The sequence below is a fragment of the Vicugna pacos genome, unplaced genomic scaffold (assembly GCF_048564905.1).
Source record: "Vicugna pacos unplaced genomic scaffold, VicPac4 scaffold_107, whole genome shotgun sequence".
NCBI lineage: Eukaryota > Metazoa > Chordata > Mammalia > Artiodactyla > Camelidae > Vicugna > Vicugna pacos.
The window spans coordinates 246,347-266,517 of record NW_027328787.1 but is presented as its reverse complement, the minus strand read 5'-3'; the positions used below and the strand labels follow the sequence as shown (position 1 = coordinate 266,517).

General features: G+C 41.9%; 1 protein-coding gene across 4 annotated transcripts in view; it reads right to left on the bottom strand.

Annotated features, from left to right (window-relative positions):
* Nucleotides 1-20,171, bottom strand: part of LOC140694882 (trafficking protein particle complex subunit 9-like) — a 230,532-nt gene that overhangs the window by 9,847 nt on the left and 200,514 nt on the right. Inside the window, exons 1-3 of one of the 4 annotated variants that reach the window (XM_072957904.1) lie at nt 8,070-8,245; nt 7,640-7,766; nt 3,852-3,922 (exon numbers count right to left, since the gene is read on the bottom strand). In XM_072957904.1, the coding sequence (XP_072814005.1) occupies nt 3,852-3,899 (48 nt within the window). In that variant the 5' untranslated portion in view covers nt 3,900-3,922; nt 7,640-7,766; nt 8,070-8,245. Of the gene's footprint in view, nt 1-3,851; nt 3,923-7,639; nt 7,858-8,069; nt 8,246-14,405; nt 14,484-20,171 lie in introns of those variants that run through there. The other 3 variants (XM_072957907.1, XM_072957905.1, XM_072957906.1) reach the window with 3 other exon arrangements.

The window sequence follows — 20,171 nt, the reverse complement described above, 5'->3', positions numbered from 1 at the left end:
ATAACAACAAAAAGGCAAAACTGAGAGTGAAGAGAAAATGGAGATTCAATACTTAAATGAAACCAGGGGGAGGTAAACTCATAAAAATGGATTCCATGAAGTCAGGGCAAGTGTTAAAGGCTGACTAGAAATTCAGCTGTAAGATTCTTGGCAGCTAAAGCAAAAAGAAAAAGATGATGGGGCAGGTGGTAGAGCGTGTGCTTAGTGTGCACAGGGTCCTGGGTTCAAGCCCCAGGGCCTCCACTAACAGATAAATATACCTAATTTCCTACCCCCCAAAAGAGCCCCAAAGAAAAGAAAAAGAGAAATTTCTTTCCAAAAAAATCCTGATATTAAATTTGGATTAAATACTTTAAAAATAAAAGGAAAATAGAAAAGATGAATGACACTGTGAACAAAAACCCCAGCTGGGCTAACAAGCTAAGTCACAAATCTAAGTGTGATAAATGTCGGTTTACTGATCTAAGTTTTGCTGGGCTAACTCGTAAATCTGAAGTTCAGTGTCAGTTTACTGGGCTAACAAGCTAACTCGTAAATCCAAGGTCAACAATTGTCAGTAACGTGATCTGTTCCAAATTGATAAGCTTCAGTGTACTGATTCCTTGCTTTTTGTTGTTTGAGCCTTATTGGCTAAAAGCCCCATACTTGTAATTAACCCTATAAAACCTCATGTGCACGTCTTGGATGTGCTCAGGGCTTGGGAACAGAAGCCCCTCTGAGCCCGCTGGCATAATAAATCTCAGTACTCCCACCCTCTGAGTGCTGCTTATTTCTTGGCTGGCCTGTTGTTTCCGTAACAACACAAGCGATAATGCCCGTGAGATAAATCTGCGATGGCTGCTGGCAGGTCCCCATGTCTCATGTGGGAAAATCTGAAACATATTTCTCACCACTCAGAGTCATCCTCAGCCCACCCCACATCTCCCGCTGTTAAATGCAGGAACACACGCAGGGCCCGGCCTTTGCTCTCTCTGTGTCATCACAGTGAGACAGGATGGAAGGGGGCAGAGCAAGCCATTCAAGAAAGACCACAGCAATTAACATCAAAATGGTGAAGAATTCAACCCGCAATAGGTCTTGAGGCTCAGGATGAAGAGATTTAACTTCTAGTAGATCCTGAGCTTCATTATACACCCATTGTAATAGTAACATGGTGAATAACACGGCCCCAGGCACCATGGCAGTCACAAGGCTAGCCACAAAAGGTCAAAGGGTGGAAAATGGCCAACTCCCTGGAATCCCAGCCCCTTGCCCTAAGGCTGGTCCTTCTACTTATTAGCATATGAAACCACGAAGCCCAAGAAAAGGAGCAACACAGAGCCACATCCCAGGAACCCCTCTCTCTACCTCTTCGGAGAAGGCCCATACTATTTCTGTGGAGTGTGTGCCTACTTTTAATCTGAGCATCAAACCCCCATACTTCGTGACGTTTCTCATGCCTGTCAATGTATCTCTCTGAATAAATCTACCTTTACTCAACACTGGCTTGTTCTTGAATTCTTTACTGCATGAAGCCAAGGAACAAAATCTGGTGGGGCACATCCCAGGGGCTCAACGGAAGCCTGGGACACAGCCCTTCTCATGCCCCACATATTTTTTCTTGTATCAACAGGACTGGGATGTGAAGTGAGGTCTGAGACCCCAGCTAAGGGACAGAAGCAGCCTCCAGGTCTCCAATTGGTGGGCAGCCTCTCCCCCATCAGGGGCCATGGGGTCTGCCTGGTTCTCTGTGTTTTTTTGTTGTGCTGACTCCCCAGTCAGAGAGATTTCTCCTTAGGCCTGGCTCCACAAAACCCTTCTCTCCAAAATACAAGCACATCATGTCACAATCCTCTTGTTCAACCATGAATTGTTCAGCCAACTTTTTCCTTCCCCAGTTAAGTACCTAAATGTCCTCCCTGCCATCCCACCACTTCTTTCTTTTTGAGAACTCTGCACTCCCCACACACCATCCTGAATGCAGGTGCCTTGCTGGCTGGGACCGAGATGTTTCAGTCTGAAACATCCTGAGTCTTTCTCTTTCCACTTTCTAACTTAAAAAGGCCTTCCTGTGTCTCCCACCGCTCTGATTCTGAACGTCAAAAAATGCTCAGGTTACATTCACTCTGTGAATACCTCCCAGGTTTTGGCTAGGTTTCCTTCCCAAGATCTTCATTAAGGAGCTGCATCAAGAAGTTTAAAGGGGCTATTCTTACATTTGAGTGGAGGAGCCTGCAAGAAATTTAAATGGCTTTGAAGAGAGAGTTAACCAGGGACAGAGAGGTCGCAGGTCCTAGTCAACAGTGTCATGAGGCAAAATGTTCTTCAAAGGCTCAGAGTGGCTTCTGAACACGGAGTCGGCAGGGAGGAGGTGACAGGCAGTGAGTGGGGTGAGAGACACAGGGTACGGTCCCCCAGCAGGGGAAGAATTGGTTATTTTCTAGTTTTCCAATTTCTTACTACCTTTTTCTCTTATTGCCACATACCATTTCCTACGAATTAAGCATATCAATGTCAGTCATTTGGGCCACTTGGGAGAAGCTGCACGATGCCATTCACAGGGCTGGGACATGACAGCCACACCAGTCTAGGTTGAAAGACCAGTGGGGGTATTTCCATGGTAATCACGGGCATGCAGCAAACTCCCCAGCTTCAATGACCTCCTCTCAAAGTTGGCGCCAATAGAACTACCAAGCAAAATGCGTGATGATTCTGGCCAACGTCTGTTTATTAGTTAAGTGCCTGTGACACCTGCCACTTAATAGGGAATGAGTACGATCAACGAGGCCCTGTCTACCTGGCCACACGCGCCCTGCCTTCCTGCCTTGGTGCAGCAGCACAGCTTGTTTAGCTGAGATGAGCGCCCCCAGAGCAGCCCCGACGGGAAAGCTCCCAGCTCTGCACGGCCAGACGTGTTCCTTTCCTTCTCAGAGCTGATCACAATTTGCTGTCGTCTGTTTTTATGTTTATCCCTTTTGTAACTGCCTCTCCTCCGGAGATTTTGCTCAAGCAGCACAGGACCAGGTGTGTCTTGTGGCCTGCCGGATATTCTGGGCTGGGAAACAACCGAGCCCACATCTGGCTCTGGTGCTGAACGGAGAGAGCAGAAGGCCCAGGAGCCCATGCTGAACCGAGGCCCCTGCACACAAAATTATGGTCTGACTTTGGGCAAATTACACAGTCTTTTTTACCCTGAGATTCCTCATCTGTCCATAAAAATAACTGCCCATGGCACACAGAGTTACAAGTATTAAAGGAAATCACCAAATTCACAAAGTAGCCAAGGGGCTACCAGTGCATCCTAAACAGACACATGCTGCCTTTAAGGCTCTGACACACACCAAGCGTGGTGGTCGAACAAAGTGTACACTGCTAAGTGTCAGTGTGTTAAGTGCTTCATGTGTGCTATAATAATCTTCAGAACTTACAACAAGCCCAGGAAGTAACGAATACTATCATGCCCATTTCACAGACTCACCATCAGTTTAAGAGAGGTTACATTCAAGTCCAAGGCGCTATGGTGAGTAAATGGCGATTTCAACCTGAATATGGGCCCAGGCCTGGGCTCCATCTCTGTCCCATCCACCTGACCACTGCCTATGAATTCCACCTGTCCAATACCCAAGTTGAAGCCAGCCAGCTCTTAAATGCAATGTGTGTCACCGTTTGTCAATGATGGTTCATTACCATAAACAGTTCTCAGAAAGCACTTCAGAAAGGAAAGTTGGACTCACATACCTGCCCACAAAGAAGAAGAATTCTGCCTTGCCTTCTTCTGTAACGTGCAGAAACCCTTCCCATTCACCACCGAATCCTTTTGTATGCTTCCTCCGTGTTCATGTTTACACATGGCTTATTAAAGTAGAAGTTACCTGCAGTAATTCCATCTCGGTTCCATTCCAAGCTTCCAGATTATCCATAATCAGGGTAATACCATAATTTTCTGTGAATGAAAACACTACAAATTGAATGAAAATATTGCAAACATGTCACTAAACAAAGAATGCTGAAAACAAGTCATCAGCGGCTGCCGCCACCCCCCAGTGAAGACAGGCCTGCAGCCATTCACAATGGTGCCCTCTGAGCAGACTCAGAATAAGAAAGGAAGATTACTGGCCCTAGATAGCTAGGTGCTTGTCTAAAGTATATATTCAGTCAGCCCAAATGTTGGCTTCCTCCCATATATTGAAAAGCATTAAATTCATGAACTTGAGATACCTGGCTTTCTTTAGATAACAAGCAATGTTTTATTGTCCTGACTACCTGGTCTTTGTTGTAAAGCTCCTATATAATCCTAGCTTCTCCCCTACTCTTGCGAGCAGTCCCTCAGAGTGTTCTTAGAGGTGGTCATCCTGGCTCGAGTCCTTCTGACAAATAAAATATAACTCTTAATATTCAGGCTGCACGTTTATTTCAATCAAGTCCCAGAATAGACACAACTCATCAATTGTGTAATGGGACACACTGGATCAGGAACCAAAAGAGTGTAGTAGTCCCTAAGAACTACGGCTCCCTCTTTCTTCCTGTCATTATACAATCCCACCAGAACTCATTACTTTGCTGTCTGCTCCTCTGCCAACCAAACTCAGAGAAGAGTCAACTCAGCAGAGCGTCCTGCTGGGGAGAACCCCCGCAGTAGCACTGCAGGCTGCCTGCACTCCCGCACGCTCTGACGACTGCTAGTGTCCTCCGTGGAAACCAGGCCAACAGAGCTGTTCCCTACAGCTACAAAGTCCCAAATATTAAATAAAACCTTTCATTTTATACTATATGTTACATATATACCCATCTCTGAAAACAGCTTTGCCAGAAGCCCAAATCTTCAACATTAATCTGCAAAGGCAAATCAGGTCCACAAGGGAAAACAAGTCTTAAGACGATGCTAAGACCTCCAAAGTCCTCTCCACGACCATAAACCAAACTGCCTGTAGGTCTGCAGCTGCAGGAGGCTACATGTCTGCTTTTAAAGCAACCCCTTCCTGCCCTCGGGTGCTACAATGCCCTTCTACGCCCTCCCATCTCAGGGTAAGAGCACCCACTGCAGAACCTTGCAGGGCAGCACTGACAGGACTGGACAATGAGGATCAGAGCTAAACTAAGCCTTCTGATGACACGAGTTGTCACTCTGTCACTTTACAGATGAAGATATATAGAGAGAGAGGTGGGGTGTTATTGTTCAAAGTCACACAGATAAAAAGTGACAAAGTCTATAACTCTGCTCCTCCCTCTGGTGTGACGCCCCAACTGGGACAACCACAGGGTTCTTTCGTGCCTGCCTGAGCAGTTCTTTCCTATCACTCATGACCCACCACAGGGTCTGAAATTAGCCTGCATTTGCAGCATCTTTTCCCTCCAGTTTCTCAGGAACAAGGCTGTTCGGGCCACTTTATGACTTCCAGGTCCCCGAAATCTCCGTGCTCAGGCTGCTCTTGCCTGTGCATCCGGCCCGCTGCTCAGAGGCTCTTCCTCCCCTTCAGGAGGACGTTTCTACTCTTCACAGGGACACCCCCTTAGGGGATCCCTCCTCTCGCCCTCAGCATGGCAGGTGTCCCAGGCCACATCGCGAGATGCCCCAATAGGACTGCATCTGCCCAGGTCTGCTAGTCAGACCAGCAGCCTCAGAGCCAGGGATTATGCCCAGGTCACACTGCAAACCTACTGCCCGCCTCACAGACCAGAGCCAGCAGGTCACCTGGAAGTCACAGCAAGTGCCCCACCCAATCCAGAAGCCTCTTCATTTCCCAGCACCACTGATGACTGGTTTCCAAACTTTGGTCAGTTTCGCACAAAACAACACCTTCTACTGTGTAGCGGGTGGTTTTTGCTTCTGCACCCCATTCTTACTGAAAACGTTAAGGGAAACCAAAAAGCCCCTTCTCAACCCTTTTCTGATGATACCCTCCCACCCACAATACACATATGCTCAAGAGATTTGGATCCACGTGATTTTGTTTCCCTTACGATAAGTGGCTCAAAACACTGCGGGATTATTTTTCCTTTGAGGGTATTAGGACTCAGTTTCTCGGCTTTAATCTGTTTTTGTCTTTGTCTTCTTTGTTCCTAGCAGTTGCCACCTCTTACTCCCTTCAGCAGCCTCCCTCCCAACTTCTAGTCTAGGAAATCAGCTGTGATGAGGGGCACGGGGGCATTCACAGAAGATGCAACAAAGGCAAAGAGAGGCTATATAATTTGCCAAAGATATCACCTTCAACCCCCAACAGAGTGTGTCATGTCCCTGTGTTTAACTCTTATTCTAGGCAAGTTAACTTTTTGTAGATTATGTTTATAAAGATGAGAAATCAAAATACATACAAGGACACACATCAACTCTAAGATATTCATTAACTCCACTATTTTGTTTCTATTTATTTTATTTGTATTAAAAAATTAAGAACCCCTGCAACCAATATAGCAAAATGTTACTGGGTTTTAAATACAGAATATAGAGGGGTTAAGTGTGTCATTACTCATCCTTATATGTATGTTCACAAGATAAAATTATTTGAAAGTCTCTCTCCCCTCTCCCTACTCACTACTGGCTCTCACCTGAGATCCCAGACCACACATCTAACAACCTTTCACTTTACCCACAGCTGAACTCATCAGTTTTCCCCCAGAAATCCCTCTGCAGCTTTCCCTCCTCAGAACACAGCAGGACCATCATTTAACTCATTAATCCACCCAGAAACCTGGGCCTTACTCCATCCTACCTTCACAGACAGCTTTAAATCTTTCTTTTTACCATCTAAACATGCCTTCAATCTGTTCGCTTTTACCCACTATCCTACCGCTCAAGTGGAAGCCACCAACACTGCCCACCTGGACTCACGAGTCTCCCAAGTGGCCCCACAGCCACTCTCCCCTACTTGAGACAAATGGGATTGTGTCACTCCCATGCTTTTTGGGCTCTTTTCAGACCCACTGTTCATAGAAGAAACTCCAATTTCTTCACCTTGTGAAGGTGTTTGCCATGAAACTGTCAGCTCATGGAGGGCAGGGCACGCCCTCTCCCCTCAACCCCACTCTCTGGCAGAGCATCAGCTTGGGAGGACCCGCTGAGCTACATCACCCTGTATCCTAAACCTGGTCTTGGGTTCTTAGCAAACTGCTTCACTTATCCATACATATCCAAGGTAGATAAGAAAGATTTTAGATGTTGAGCTAGACTATTCATTTGGGGATTTTGCACTGGCAACCTGCAAGTATATGTTCTAATGTTTGTGTCTTGTTAAAACCACACCCAGATTAAAGGAGTATTTGTGGAATGTCTTCGGAGTAAAAGGGTTCTGTACTTTTACAGATTTTATGTTTTATAACATGAATAACCCGGACAGGGTCACAAATGGAACCGCCTCACAAGTGACAGAAGACAGGTGAGATGCATATAGCAACAGGTCACAAAGATGGTAAGAGCAAAGTTGTTTCTCCAAACCCCAAAAAAATTCCTCCAAGAACAGAAAACTCAGAATTTTGAAAGTAAAATACTATCATATAAGGAAAGAAAATAAATAATCCTCTTCATCAGGGTTTCAAGATCTGACTGCAGAGTTATTAGCAGGCTATACTGAATCCTAGCACAGAAAAATCAGATGGACTAGTGGTGAGTAAGTTCCAGAAAAACGGCAGTAATTCCTCCACTTGAAAGAGGACACACACTCACTTGTTCAAGGTGATTGCAAACAACATTCTGCAGAAATTCAGAATATTCAGGCACCGCTTCTAGATGGTGATGACACGGAAGGATGGCTTGGATGCATGCTTCTAACTGAGTCACCGGCATTCTTACACTGCAGGGGGAAACGGAGGCCCTCAGCCAAGAGCAGAGATGTTCCTGTCATGTATCCCAGGTCGTGCCTCGGGGACTCAGTGTCCTGTAGCAGTCTGGCCCCAGGCGAGGACCAGCAGCGTGGCCCACCCAAGCAGGAAGGGCACTGTGCTTGAGAAAGCCCACACCAGATGGGAGCAAGAGTGGCTGGTGGGGTTTTGTGAACCTATGAATGCTCATAGAAAAACACCTGCATACATTCAAGTGATACAATTAACAGTAGCATTCTTTTTAACAAAATTTCAAATGTCAGTGGTAATTTTACCATTCCTTTTCTCTTGTCCCCTGCACTCTGAGACAGGCTTAGGTTCTCTCACACTTGCAGCTCTGATGCAATACTTGTGAAGTTATTTTACTTTACTGCAAGTGTTTTCGCTCCACGTGTCACTGTGACTGTCGTCTCTTAACACAGTCAGATATCTTCCTGGATCTCTCCATGAGTTCCTTGCTCCTGCTTCTCAGATCCTGAGATAAAGAACAGGTGAAGGCACATGACTGGAAAAGTCAATGTGGACTTGAGCAAAGTCCTCAGTGACCCCCTAGGTGAGTGTTGACCACCCCTTAGCTTCGATTCTCAAAGTTCTGCCCAGGGTGACATCCAGACAGGAGGGAGTCCTGGGCCCAATTAAAAGCTGTGTGGCTTGGGTGCGGGGAAAGGTGCAGGAGCTAGTTCCGTAGCCGGGACCCTCCACACCTCTGCTCCTCTCTCTCCCGAGGCCCCGCTGCCAAGTCCCCACGCTCCCTGATATTCTGTCCTTCTCTTCTACTCTACTTCAAGCCCTTTTCCTCTTCCTTTATTCCCTGATTATCTGCAGCTGGAGAGATTTTTCCATCACAAAATCTGAAAAAATTTCCTGCAGCTGAAAAAGAGGTCTCCAGAGGTCAATGCCCATATGGTGGTTCCTGAAGAGAGCCCCTGGTTAGGGGGACCCTCACCAACACTCACGGGACATCAGGTATGTTACAGGGTCGACCACCCCCAACAAGAGTTTGCTGTGACCCCAAGGCACGCACAGCATCCCTGCTCACTAAAGTGTAGTTGTAATCCGTTATTAAGAAGCAAAAATAAAAAAAATTCTCATGTTTCTTACTAAAATTATTTATGAGTTAGAAAAAGAAATTGTAAAAGAAAAGAACAAATTTGACTCCATGTTAGATGTGTTCGTTTGGCTTTAAACCTGTACCTTGTTTTCTAGGCTCCGACTTGCTATCTCTGCACCTTTTGTGAAAAAAAGTTGCCTTTAGCCTGAAATATCCAGGACAGCCTATTCTCCGGGCTCTGATCTTTAAGGATATTAGCTCTTCTACACTTATGTACAGATGGCAAGTGGCAAAATAGATAATAACCTTTCTTTTATTTGGAGGTTTTACGGGGGCACCTTAATTTGACCCACCATGGACAGCTGCAGGAACAAAGGATTCCAAGGACAAACAATTCGTACAGCGAGAAGTTTGCAACAACCAACCACATCCCCGCCGCTTTTTAGTATAAAAGGAGACTGAATTCTGCTTTGGGGAAGAGAGTTCTACTGGATATCAATATGCCATTTTCTGGGTCTGCCAGATTTTCAAATGAAGTCACTATTCCTTACTCCAACATCTCATCTCCCCATTTATTGGCCTGTCATGCAGCAAGCAGAACGAGTTTGGACTTGGTAACAAAATGACTGCATTAGAGGTAGTATGTCTCCACTGTTTCCTCATTTCCAGTATGTCACAACCTATCAATTTTATATGCTGTTTAACAACATGACAAAGACTTATTATACGGAATTGATTCCACAGAAATAAAATTATTTCTACTCCCTCAAGACTTTTTTCTTTTCTATTTTATTTTGTTTTGCTTATTGAAAAGAAAATAAAAGTCAAATCATTTTATTTCATGTATTTTTATAGCTATATAATGTAAATACTACAAAAATATTTAAATTGCAATAAAAATTGTTAATATATTTGTATAAAGATATATAAACAATCAATGCAGATTAGGAAAGGAGTAGATATTTACTAAAAATCTACTGCACATCCAGTCTTTTACAAGCATATCCTGGAATATAAGCTCTATTATCCAGGGGTCCCCCACCCCCATTCTCACTGCCGATTCCCTTAGTAATCAACTACCAAGGCACCAGCATAGAACCATGCGATCGCTATTTTAGGTATAAATGAATGAATTAGCTCATTCAATTCTAAAACAGAAACCTTAAAATAAATACTGAACTTATTTACAGATAAACAAATTTGGACACAAAAAAGTACAGTTTCTCCCCCAAGACACAAAGATAATAATTGGTAAAGGCAAGATTTGAACTAATCTGCCTGATTATAAAGCTAAGGTGGAAATCCCCTTCGACTGTGTAGGTCCAGCAGCACAGCCCATCACCCTATCTTTGTTCAGATCTGGCTTTAGACAGCCTGAGACAGCACCCCATTCCTATGGAACTCGAGGGGAAACGATAACAATAAGGATTTTATATTCAGTAGTTTCTTAGGTCTCAATTATATAAAGTGTCAGCAGGTCAGCAGAAAACTCTGGGAAATATGAGTGGGTCCAGAGCTTTTCGCTGATAAGAAACTCAATCTATCAGGACAGAGTGACCTTCCCATGAGTGGCCTCATGAACATAAATTAAAGGCAGCTGAAATGAAAACTAGTAAGAACATGGAAGTGAAGCAGGAAGGATCCCTACTATCCCCTGCCCAGTTGCCTCTTCACCCGCGTGGACAAGATGGCAGAAGACCCAGGTTCTTGTCTAAGTTACAACATCATGGATTCTCACCCATAAAATGTTGCGACTCTATGCTGTCTTAAGTCCTTTACAACTAAAATATGATGACACCAATATCTCAGTGGAATGTCTATGTCTCCACTTTCTCTCTTCTATTAGGAGACTATATCTATGGCCACAAACAGAAATTCAATTAAAAACACCATGCACGAAGCCTGGTGAAAGTCTGTGTAAGAGACATTGTTCTCACTCTCTGTGAATGAAAACTCAGAAAAAGTGGACCTTCTCCCTCTGTAAGTGGGAGGTAGACTGATTTTGTGTGTGTGTGTGTTTGCTCGCACATGTGTGTGTGTAAATCATATAAAATATATTCTGGGATTTGCACAGTTTTTTTTATGATACTATCATTTCATGAGGATGAGCCAACCTTTAAAGTAATTTGAATCTATTTTTCTGAGAGGCTCTTTTGGTGGAGGATGGGAAAGGGGAAAGGAAAGGAGGAAAGAAGTAAATGAAGCAAAGCTGTAAGAATACTGCTAGGGAAAGGCAAGACATTAATTTTGTTCCTACTTGCATCACACACAAATTAGGGACTGGCTTTCCCCCATGTCTTGTCAAGCACTGAGCTGCAGAAGAACAGGCGACAGCCCATTTCTCACTGAGCTTGTGACTGTATGTGACATCTTATAGACACAAATTATTTAACCTGATCAAACACTCTAGCAGCAGGATGTAATTCTCCTAATTTGAGAGACAAGAAAACAGGAAGTGAAAGACGGTATATAGCTTGACAAAAGTCAGAGGACAAGAAAACTAAAGAGGATGAATTCAAACTCAGATCTGAATGCAGAGTCTGATATTCCCACTCCCAGGGCTGGAAAATCCTTAACACAAGGTTCCCCAGCTCCTCTGCATTGTTCCTGGCACCAAGCATTTCCCATGGCGATGGTCTCCAATTCTCAGACACAGTGCTCTGTGCAGCCAATAACCTCCATTCGACCTTGATCATCTACCTGCCACGCCTACCAGGCTTCACCATACAGGCAGGAAAGCTGGATTTCAAGTGCATACAAAGCCACCCTGGTTTAAGCTGGACTGTTTATCAGCTTTTCCAGCATAAAGGCAGCCATGAAAGTGCTCACAGTTTGTACATGAGCCACACTACCTCTCTCCCTCTGTCTCCCCACCTATACTACTTAGCTATGACCATTTTGAGAATCTTGGAAACAAATTTTTAAAAACAGAAAAGAAAGGATTCTGTAACAAGTACTTAATACTTACAATTTTAAATGAGAAGTTACAAAGTGAGTATTTACAAACCGAATCTGCCTTCCTAGGTGTCAGTTTTAACAGTTAAAAAATATAATAGCAAAAATTTCTCACTTAAAAAATTAACAAAAACATCAACAATAATCTGGAATAAACTCAAAAACAATGCCCATGTTGTACATGGAGAAAGTACAGGACTGTACTGAGGGGTAAAGTAAAAGTGTGAAAGTAGAGACATCAACCTTTTGTATGGAGGAAAGCAGTTTTAAAGATGTACGTTCTCCTAAAGATAATTCAAAATTACTAAAAAATCCCATGACAACACTTATCTGTTTTTTTTAACTTGAAAAAATTATATTAGAATTCTTCAGGAATAATAAAGTCATAATACAAGCCAAGAAATTTAGGGATCGAAAAAAGAATCAAAAAATTCGCACTGTAATATATTAAATAAATTTTTACAATATGTAAGATATAGTGCTAGAGTAAGAAAGTAAGATTGACAGAAATAAATCATGAGCTCAAAAAGAGACTCTAGTATACATAAGTATTTTTTACAAGTGGGATTTCAAATTAAAAAGCAAAGTATGAATTTAATAATTGTCTTGTTACAATCAGAGAATACCTGGAAAAAACAAATTCTATTCCTGTCAAAATGACCACAAGAAAAATTACAGAAAATGATGTAAATATTAGAAAGTACAAAAATGAGCAAATACAACTCTTTGCTCATATCAATTCAGCTTCTCCTCACTGTAACAAGTACCATTATCATCTCCATCTTAGAGATTAAAAAAACCTACAGAAGAAATTTATACCATTATAAGAAAGCATTTCTAAGAATAAAACCCAAAAAGAAGACATTTACTATCTTAAGATTATTTTGGGCCACAACAATAATGAACCTACTGAACAAAATGAAAGGCAAGAAATGACAAGTAAAAGCTCTCTGATACATGTTGATGAAGACAAGGGGTTAATGTTCATAATACACATTGAGCTGTCACAAAGCAGCAAGAAGCTCCCCCACTTAAATGTTTGCAAAGGACAAAAGGGATCATTCACTTTTTAAAAGTCAGATGGCTAATGAGTGAAAAATGCTCAAAACCTCACTGGTCATCAAGTGCAAACTAAAATAATGAAAATCATTTTGCTCGTCATATTGGCAAATATGTTTAAAAGATATTATAGCTAGTGTCCATATTTGAGACAACAAACTGTGAGCGATCTTTTGGAGGATGACATGTCAATGGATATGTAAACTCTGAAAAACGTGTGTGCACACAGGCTGAACTCCACTTTTAGGAATCGTTACATTTAGAAAAAATCAATTCAAAAAGATGTACTCATCAGAACATTTGCACAGCACTGTTTACAATGGTGGGAAGAAATGCTGAAGTGAAATCATATCCAGCGATAGAGAATTGGTTACATAAGTTATTCTACATCTTTTCATTCCCCACAGGAGAAGGAATTTCAAGATTCACTTGAAAGCATCCTGTGATGTATGAAGTTGTCACATCCAAGGACTAAATTTCCAGAAACCTTAGCTAAAGGAATACTCATACAAGATCACAGGAATGTTTGTACAAGAAGGATGCCAGTCAAACACCCTTTCTGACAGTGGAAAATGGAGAAAACTTAAGTGTTCACCATCAAGACAATGATGCGGTAAATCACGGAGAGCTGTGGGCACTAAAGTTGCAGCGTTTCAGCGTGGTCCAAGGCCTTGTCCACAGTACTCTCCCACGAAAGGTGTCGTTACACAAGAGACCAAACCTGCACATCAGGAGACCCCTTTACTCTATCTGAAAGGACCGGGTGAGTCTGGAGTGGGAGGAGGTCTATGATATATACGTTAGTGAATAAACCGAGCTACAGAAAACATATAGTATGGCCTTATATTTCAATAAAGCATATATACACACACATATACATAGATTTCTCATATACGTGTATGTATGTGTGTATATATATATGACAAAGGCATAAAGGTCATGAAATATATACTCCACATTGTCAGCAGCTTTTACTCTCAGGAAAAAAGGGGAAGGGAAGTAGGGGACTTTCGGTACCACCACAGTTCTCTTTTCAGAATTTCAATTAAGTATACTTGGAATTTAAAAGTTTACTTAAGTACGAAGTAAAATGGACGATGCCTCCACAAAATAGAATGCTATACTGGTCATTAAAAATCATGTCAGGGGAGATAGAATATTGTAGAAAAATGTGTAATAAGCCGAATGGAAAATGGAGGTCTCCACACAGTAAACAGGCACACAGTGCTCGCTGGTTTTTATGACAGAGCTGATACACACTGATGAAAAGAACAGAAAATAGATGTTAAAGTGTTAATTATTATCTTTGAGTACTGGGACCAGGATAGACCCTTTTGACTCTTTTTTCAGACTTTTATATTAAATACACATTATTTTTCATCTGAAAAATGCATTTTTAGATGTCTAGTACCACACATTGGAAAAAATACATGAGTAGTTACAGAAACAAATAACTAGGAGACACCGCAGCACCGTCACACAGTGTAGAAAGGGCGATCCTGAATAACACCGCGCAGTTACATAAGGACCCACAAAGTGAGAGCACCTGCTGTAACAGGGCGCGGCCCCCTTCCATTTGTCAGATGTGTCTTCAGGGCTGAGGCAGTTCTGAGCACGGCCAGTGTCAGTGCTGGTGTCTGGATGGATGCCACTGGAGGTGAGGGCACCTGCAAGCCGAGAGGAAGAACAGAAATCATCCTCTGCTTTTTCTGTCTTGTTTCTTTGTTACTTTTAAAGAGAGGCGTAAATAAGATAAACTGAATCTTCCTTACTGAAATTTCAGTAATGAAGCCATTTTTAAAGTGTTCACAACTTATATTCTGCCTATAACTGTCTTTTCAAAAAAGCCTCATATTTATTAAATGTTAATTAACTCAGTTAATTAACTACATGTTGAAACCTTTTAAAAAACATGAAATGCACTACGTGAAAGCACCACACATGCAGTGACTAGCTCAGCTGTCTTTACGGCAGTGCAGTCAGCCCCCACCATCCCGAGACCCTGAACTCCTGATGCTGGGAAGAGAGCACGCTGCTTCCTCAGATGGAGAGAAACGGTAAAAGCATTTTCTGAAATCTTCAGCACTGACAAAACATAACTGCTTAATCCCAGGCTCCTTGGAGGCTGTCATTTTCCGTTTCTGGCCAACACCCGTCAATGAGCAGAACCACCCCATTCCCGAGTCATGGGACTCACGTGGGCAGCAGTTTTGGAGAAATTTCCAGGTATAGAATGTTAACCAACTATACATAAAACTCTGAAAAAGAAAAGATGCAATACTCAGATTTTGGAAGACACTCAAAATATTCTCCTAAGACTTAGTATTTGGAAAGGCTGGGCTTCTCCTAAGCCACTTATTTATTTCACAGCCAGTGAGCATCTCCCACAAACCCTGCTTCCCTGGGTGTGCTGGGAGCCTCAGGCACATTGATGCTGTCTATCTTATAAGGCACAAGGCAGAGGCGTGTATCTCACGCCTGCAACTCTCACACAGGCTCAATTCCGAGCCTCAATTTGTGAACTTGGCCCCATTTTCTCACCTGTTTATTTGGTATCTGTTCTTCTGTAAGCTGCCTGAAGTGCTTCTTGGAACAAGTCAGAAGAATGAGTGGGTAGAGAAATGGACAGATGGACAGGTGAGAGATGGGCAGACAAACAGGGAGACTCCAAGAGAAGGGGAGCAAACAAAATTTCCTATGCAAAACCCTCTTCTAGTCAAGGAAGATAACCATCACGGAGAAGTGTGAAGAGGCAGGTGGCTTAGGACTGTTTCCTGGATTCCATCAAAAGTCACACCACGTGATGAGAGGGTAGAAGTATAAATAATAAAAGAAAAAAAGCATGCATGTTTGAAAAATATATCTACATTATGTACTTTCTAAAGAATAGATTTATATCAGCAAGGCTCAATAACACAATCTTTGGGTATTTACAGAAGTGAGAATCCCATCTCCAATCCACAAGACATCCCTTCGGAGCACTGAGGGTCTACACGGTGCGATCATAAAGCCGTAACCGCAAAAGCTGTGCTATCCTGCACTTACGAGGAACGAGCAGCTGTGCTTGGCCTGCCCACGCGCGTCGTTTACAACCCACAGCACCTCTACGGGGGAGGGATGACTAGCGAGCCCTGTCTCTGCAGGAAAGAAAAAAGTCCGGGAGAGGCTAAGCCGACCTACAAGTTCTCCATTTCACAGGACTTGTCACTCCAGAGCAGGACTCGAACTCGGCCCACGTTTGTAACCACAGTACTACCGTAATTTATGTGCTTTTTGTGTGTATAATACATTTGTTTCTGGCATGAAAGTGTATTTAATAAATGATCGGTTGTCTTGTATATTTCATTAGCTCACAATCTTTATATTTTTGAATTGTACTCTTCCCCTGGAGAAATGAACGGAAAGAGCAGTGGTCAGAATGAGGTGGGGCTTCATTCTTTATCTGTTACCTCATCTCATCCAAGTCCCCAAGCAGGGAGAAGGAGCAAATGTTCTCTTCATCTTTTAAAGAGAGGGCTCCAGTGATGGTGATTTACTCAACTCCAAAACTAAGTCTGGGGGAAGGGCACATGCAGCAACGAGAGCAGTATCACCTGTAGGAAGGCGAAAAGAGCTCAGGGGATGGCTCAATGGGTCAGCCTGATTTAATTTCAATTGATAATTCAATAACACACTCTAAAAATACTAGCATGCAATGGATTTGCTCTTTCTTGACATCTAGCAAGTTTCCACAGCCGACATGTTACATTATCATGAACTAGTGAAAAGAAGAGTCCACAGACAAGGAAAATCAATGCCACAGGCAGGCTGAAACTCAGGCTGGAGGAAAGGAAGAGAAAGGGCATATTTAAGAAGAGGGGAAAGTCTGGGAAAAAGACATCATCACAAGGACTCTCAAGCGTCATCCAGCAATCATATAATCATTCTTTCAAGAGAGAGTTACTTAGGTCCTATTTTGTGCGAGATTTTACAAAGGGCAAAGAGAGACCACAGCGTCCATGGTGGCAGCAAGTTGCGGGGCTATAATACAATTCTAATCTTGGTACCTTGCACAATTGTCCTCAGTATAAATGCAAAAATTAAAGTAAAATAATACTATGTAAACCATACACATTGCTGAAATAAATTAAAGAAGACCTAAATACCTGGAAAGACAAACCACGCAAATTCCTGGATCACATGACAATATTCTTGGGATGGCAGTGCTCCCCAGAGTGAAGCACACATACAACGTGGTCTTGATCACAATCCCAGCGGGCTCCTCAGCAATAACTGACTAGCTTCTGCTACAATTCATATGGGAATTCGAGGGTCTCAGTAACCAAAACGTACCTGAAAGAGTAGAACAAAGTGAGAGGACTTGTAATTCTCAATTTCAAACATTACAACTGTATCTACAAGTGAGATTAGAGGCCATTTTTAAGGTATTATTGTGTTTATCCTTATTTTCTAAATTCTGTACAACGAATATACCTGTTAGAATAAGAAAAATAAAAACTAAAGTATCTTTTAAAACATGCACACCGATTCATTCATTGGGGAAAATTATTTTAACTATAAAGAGGTAAACAAATATCTAGTGAAAAAGGACTACTTAAAAACAAGTCTGCATTTACAATTTTCATAAATTGAAAACTGAAAAGCACAAACACATCAAATTTCTAGGGAGACTGGTGAAACATTTTAATAATTATTTTCAAAAATTCTAATTGCACAATGAAAACACAAGAAAGAGAAAATCGTGATTGACAGGAAACTGCGAACACGTGGAGAGCAAAGGCCTTGAAATCACTGTTCCTTTAACTCTGCTACTAGCTCAATAGCAGAGGAAATTCCTCACTGAGGGGACAGTGGAATCCCATGCATAAGATAGGATACACAGTACAGACTGCAGTAGTATCGGGAGTGAATATGTTAGAAGAATTCTGAAGTTACAACATTGCTGAAAAACTATAAAAACACTGACAGACAGATTAAAACACACAGTCATACATATTATATAGAAACATGAACTCTGCTCCCATGTTGCATAGAAATACAAACATATTTGTTCATTTATGGGCACTGATTACTTTATCCCAGGTAGAATATTTCAACTAAAACAAATAATCAATATTACACTCCTATTGTCAAATGTACTTGAAAACTTACTCTGCTATGTAACCATATGTGTCTAAGATAGATCTAAAATTAGTGAAAAAGAGCTTTGAATGGTTTCTTGAATTCTTCTCAAAATTCCAAGCTTAATTTTAAAATAGATCTGAGCAGTATTTCTATATTATCTTTTCCCTTGTGAAATGAACAACACAGTCTGCTGTCAAAATTCTGTGCTTACAATGATTCACGAGCACCATATCCTCACAAAACTGCTGGACAGCAAGTCACTATCCAGACACTGTGACCAAATAAATGAAACAGAAGGAAGACAGTGATCCTATTCTGGAGGGCTTATAGTCTGTGTCAACACTGGGGTTTTTACTTGATTGGTTTGATTGGGTAGCAAAATAAAATCAATCAAGTACTTTCTTTGAGCATTCTATAAGTCATGACTGTTTTTAGTGTCATTAGCAGGAAAGACTTAAGCATGACTTGGTTAGGTCAACTAGCAACAATCATCACTGGAGAGTGAGTAATAAAGAAGTTAACTGATAGCAATGCTTCTGCCTACATGAGACCTAAAATAAATCTACACTGATATCCGAAAGGAAAATAAGGAGATGAGGTCCCCAATGAGAAAACAAACTAACAAGAAATCAAAAAATGAAAGTCATTTTCATTAACGATTCCAGGCAGTAGTGGAGCATGGTGGTGAAGATCACAAATGCTGGGGACAAACATGAGGGTCTGAAATCCCACAGCACTAGGTAGATGTGACACTGACATTTCAGTGAAATTTTCTGCATCTCAGTCTCCTATCCATAGACTGGGGACAACAACTGCACCCATCTCCTATAACGGTCCTAAGAATTAAGTTATTTTATATATAAAAGCTTAAATAAAATACCTCAGAGTTTAAATAATACCCCAAAAGCACAAGAAACAAAGAAAACAGAGACAAATTGCAGTTCATCAAAATTTAAAACTTTGCTTAAAAGGGCACCATCCAGAAAGTGAAACAACAACACAGAGGAGAAAATTTTTTCAAATCACTTATCTGGTAAGGAATTTGTATCTCAAAATGAAGAAAAAAAAACCCTACAACTCAACAATAAAAAGGCAACTCAATTAAAAGGTTAATAAAGTATCTGAAAAGGTATTTTTCAAGGAAAATATACAAATGTCCATAAAGCACAATGTAATGATGTTCAATACCATTAGCTGTAAGGGAAATCAAGTCAAAACCACTAGGAGAAACCGCTTCACACTCACTACAATAGGGTATAATAAAAAAAAAAGCGTAACAAGCACTAAAGAGGACACAGAGGAAGCGGAGCACGCAGCCCTTGCTGGTGAGGATGTAACACAGCGTGGCCACTTTGGAAAACAGCCTGGCAGGGCCTCAGAGAGTTGAACATTTCGTTTCTGACTTACCCAGCAATTCTGCTTTCTGGGCACACACGTAAGAGAACTGAAAACAAATATCCACATAAATAATACCACATGAGTGTTCACGGCGACATTACTCATCACAGCCAAAAACAGAAACAACCCAAATGCGTATCACCTGATGAATGGGTAAACAGTGGGGCCCAGCCATAGAGTGGAATGTTATTCAACAATAGCATAGCATAGAATAGTGACTAAGGCCACAACATGAGCAAATATTGAAAACGTTACTCAGTGTGAAAGAAGTCAGTCACAATAGACGTTTCCACTTATATGAAGTGACTCGATTTACATGAAATGTCCAGCACAGGCAAATCCACAGAGAGAAAAGTGGCTCCTTGGGGCTGGGGGAGGATGGGGAAGATGGGAATGTCTGTTTATGCGTACAGGGCTTCCTGTTGGGGGGATGAAAATATTCTAAGATTGAATGGGACGCACAATTCTGGGCATAGAGTAAAAACCGATGTACATTTTAATGGGTGAATTGTATTAAAACTCTTAAGAACAAAAGGACCTTGGGCCAGTATCTTCCATAGTAAATGCAAATTGCTAACTTTTATTAGAGGAAAAAGAAACTGCTCTCAGCATGAAAGCAGGAGATCAGCAAATGTGAGTTAACCGAAATTGGACAAGAGCATTTCACTTGAAACAGTTGCTGAGTGTACACGAAATATTCAGAAATAGGAAAATCACCTTGACATCACGAGGAAGCATTCTGTTTCAAATACAGATCAAGGATTCGGCAAGCCCAGCTGCCAGAAATGAC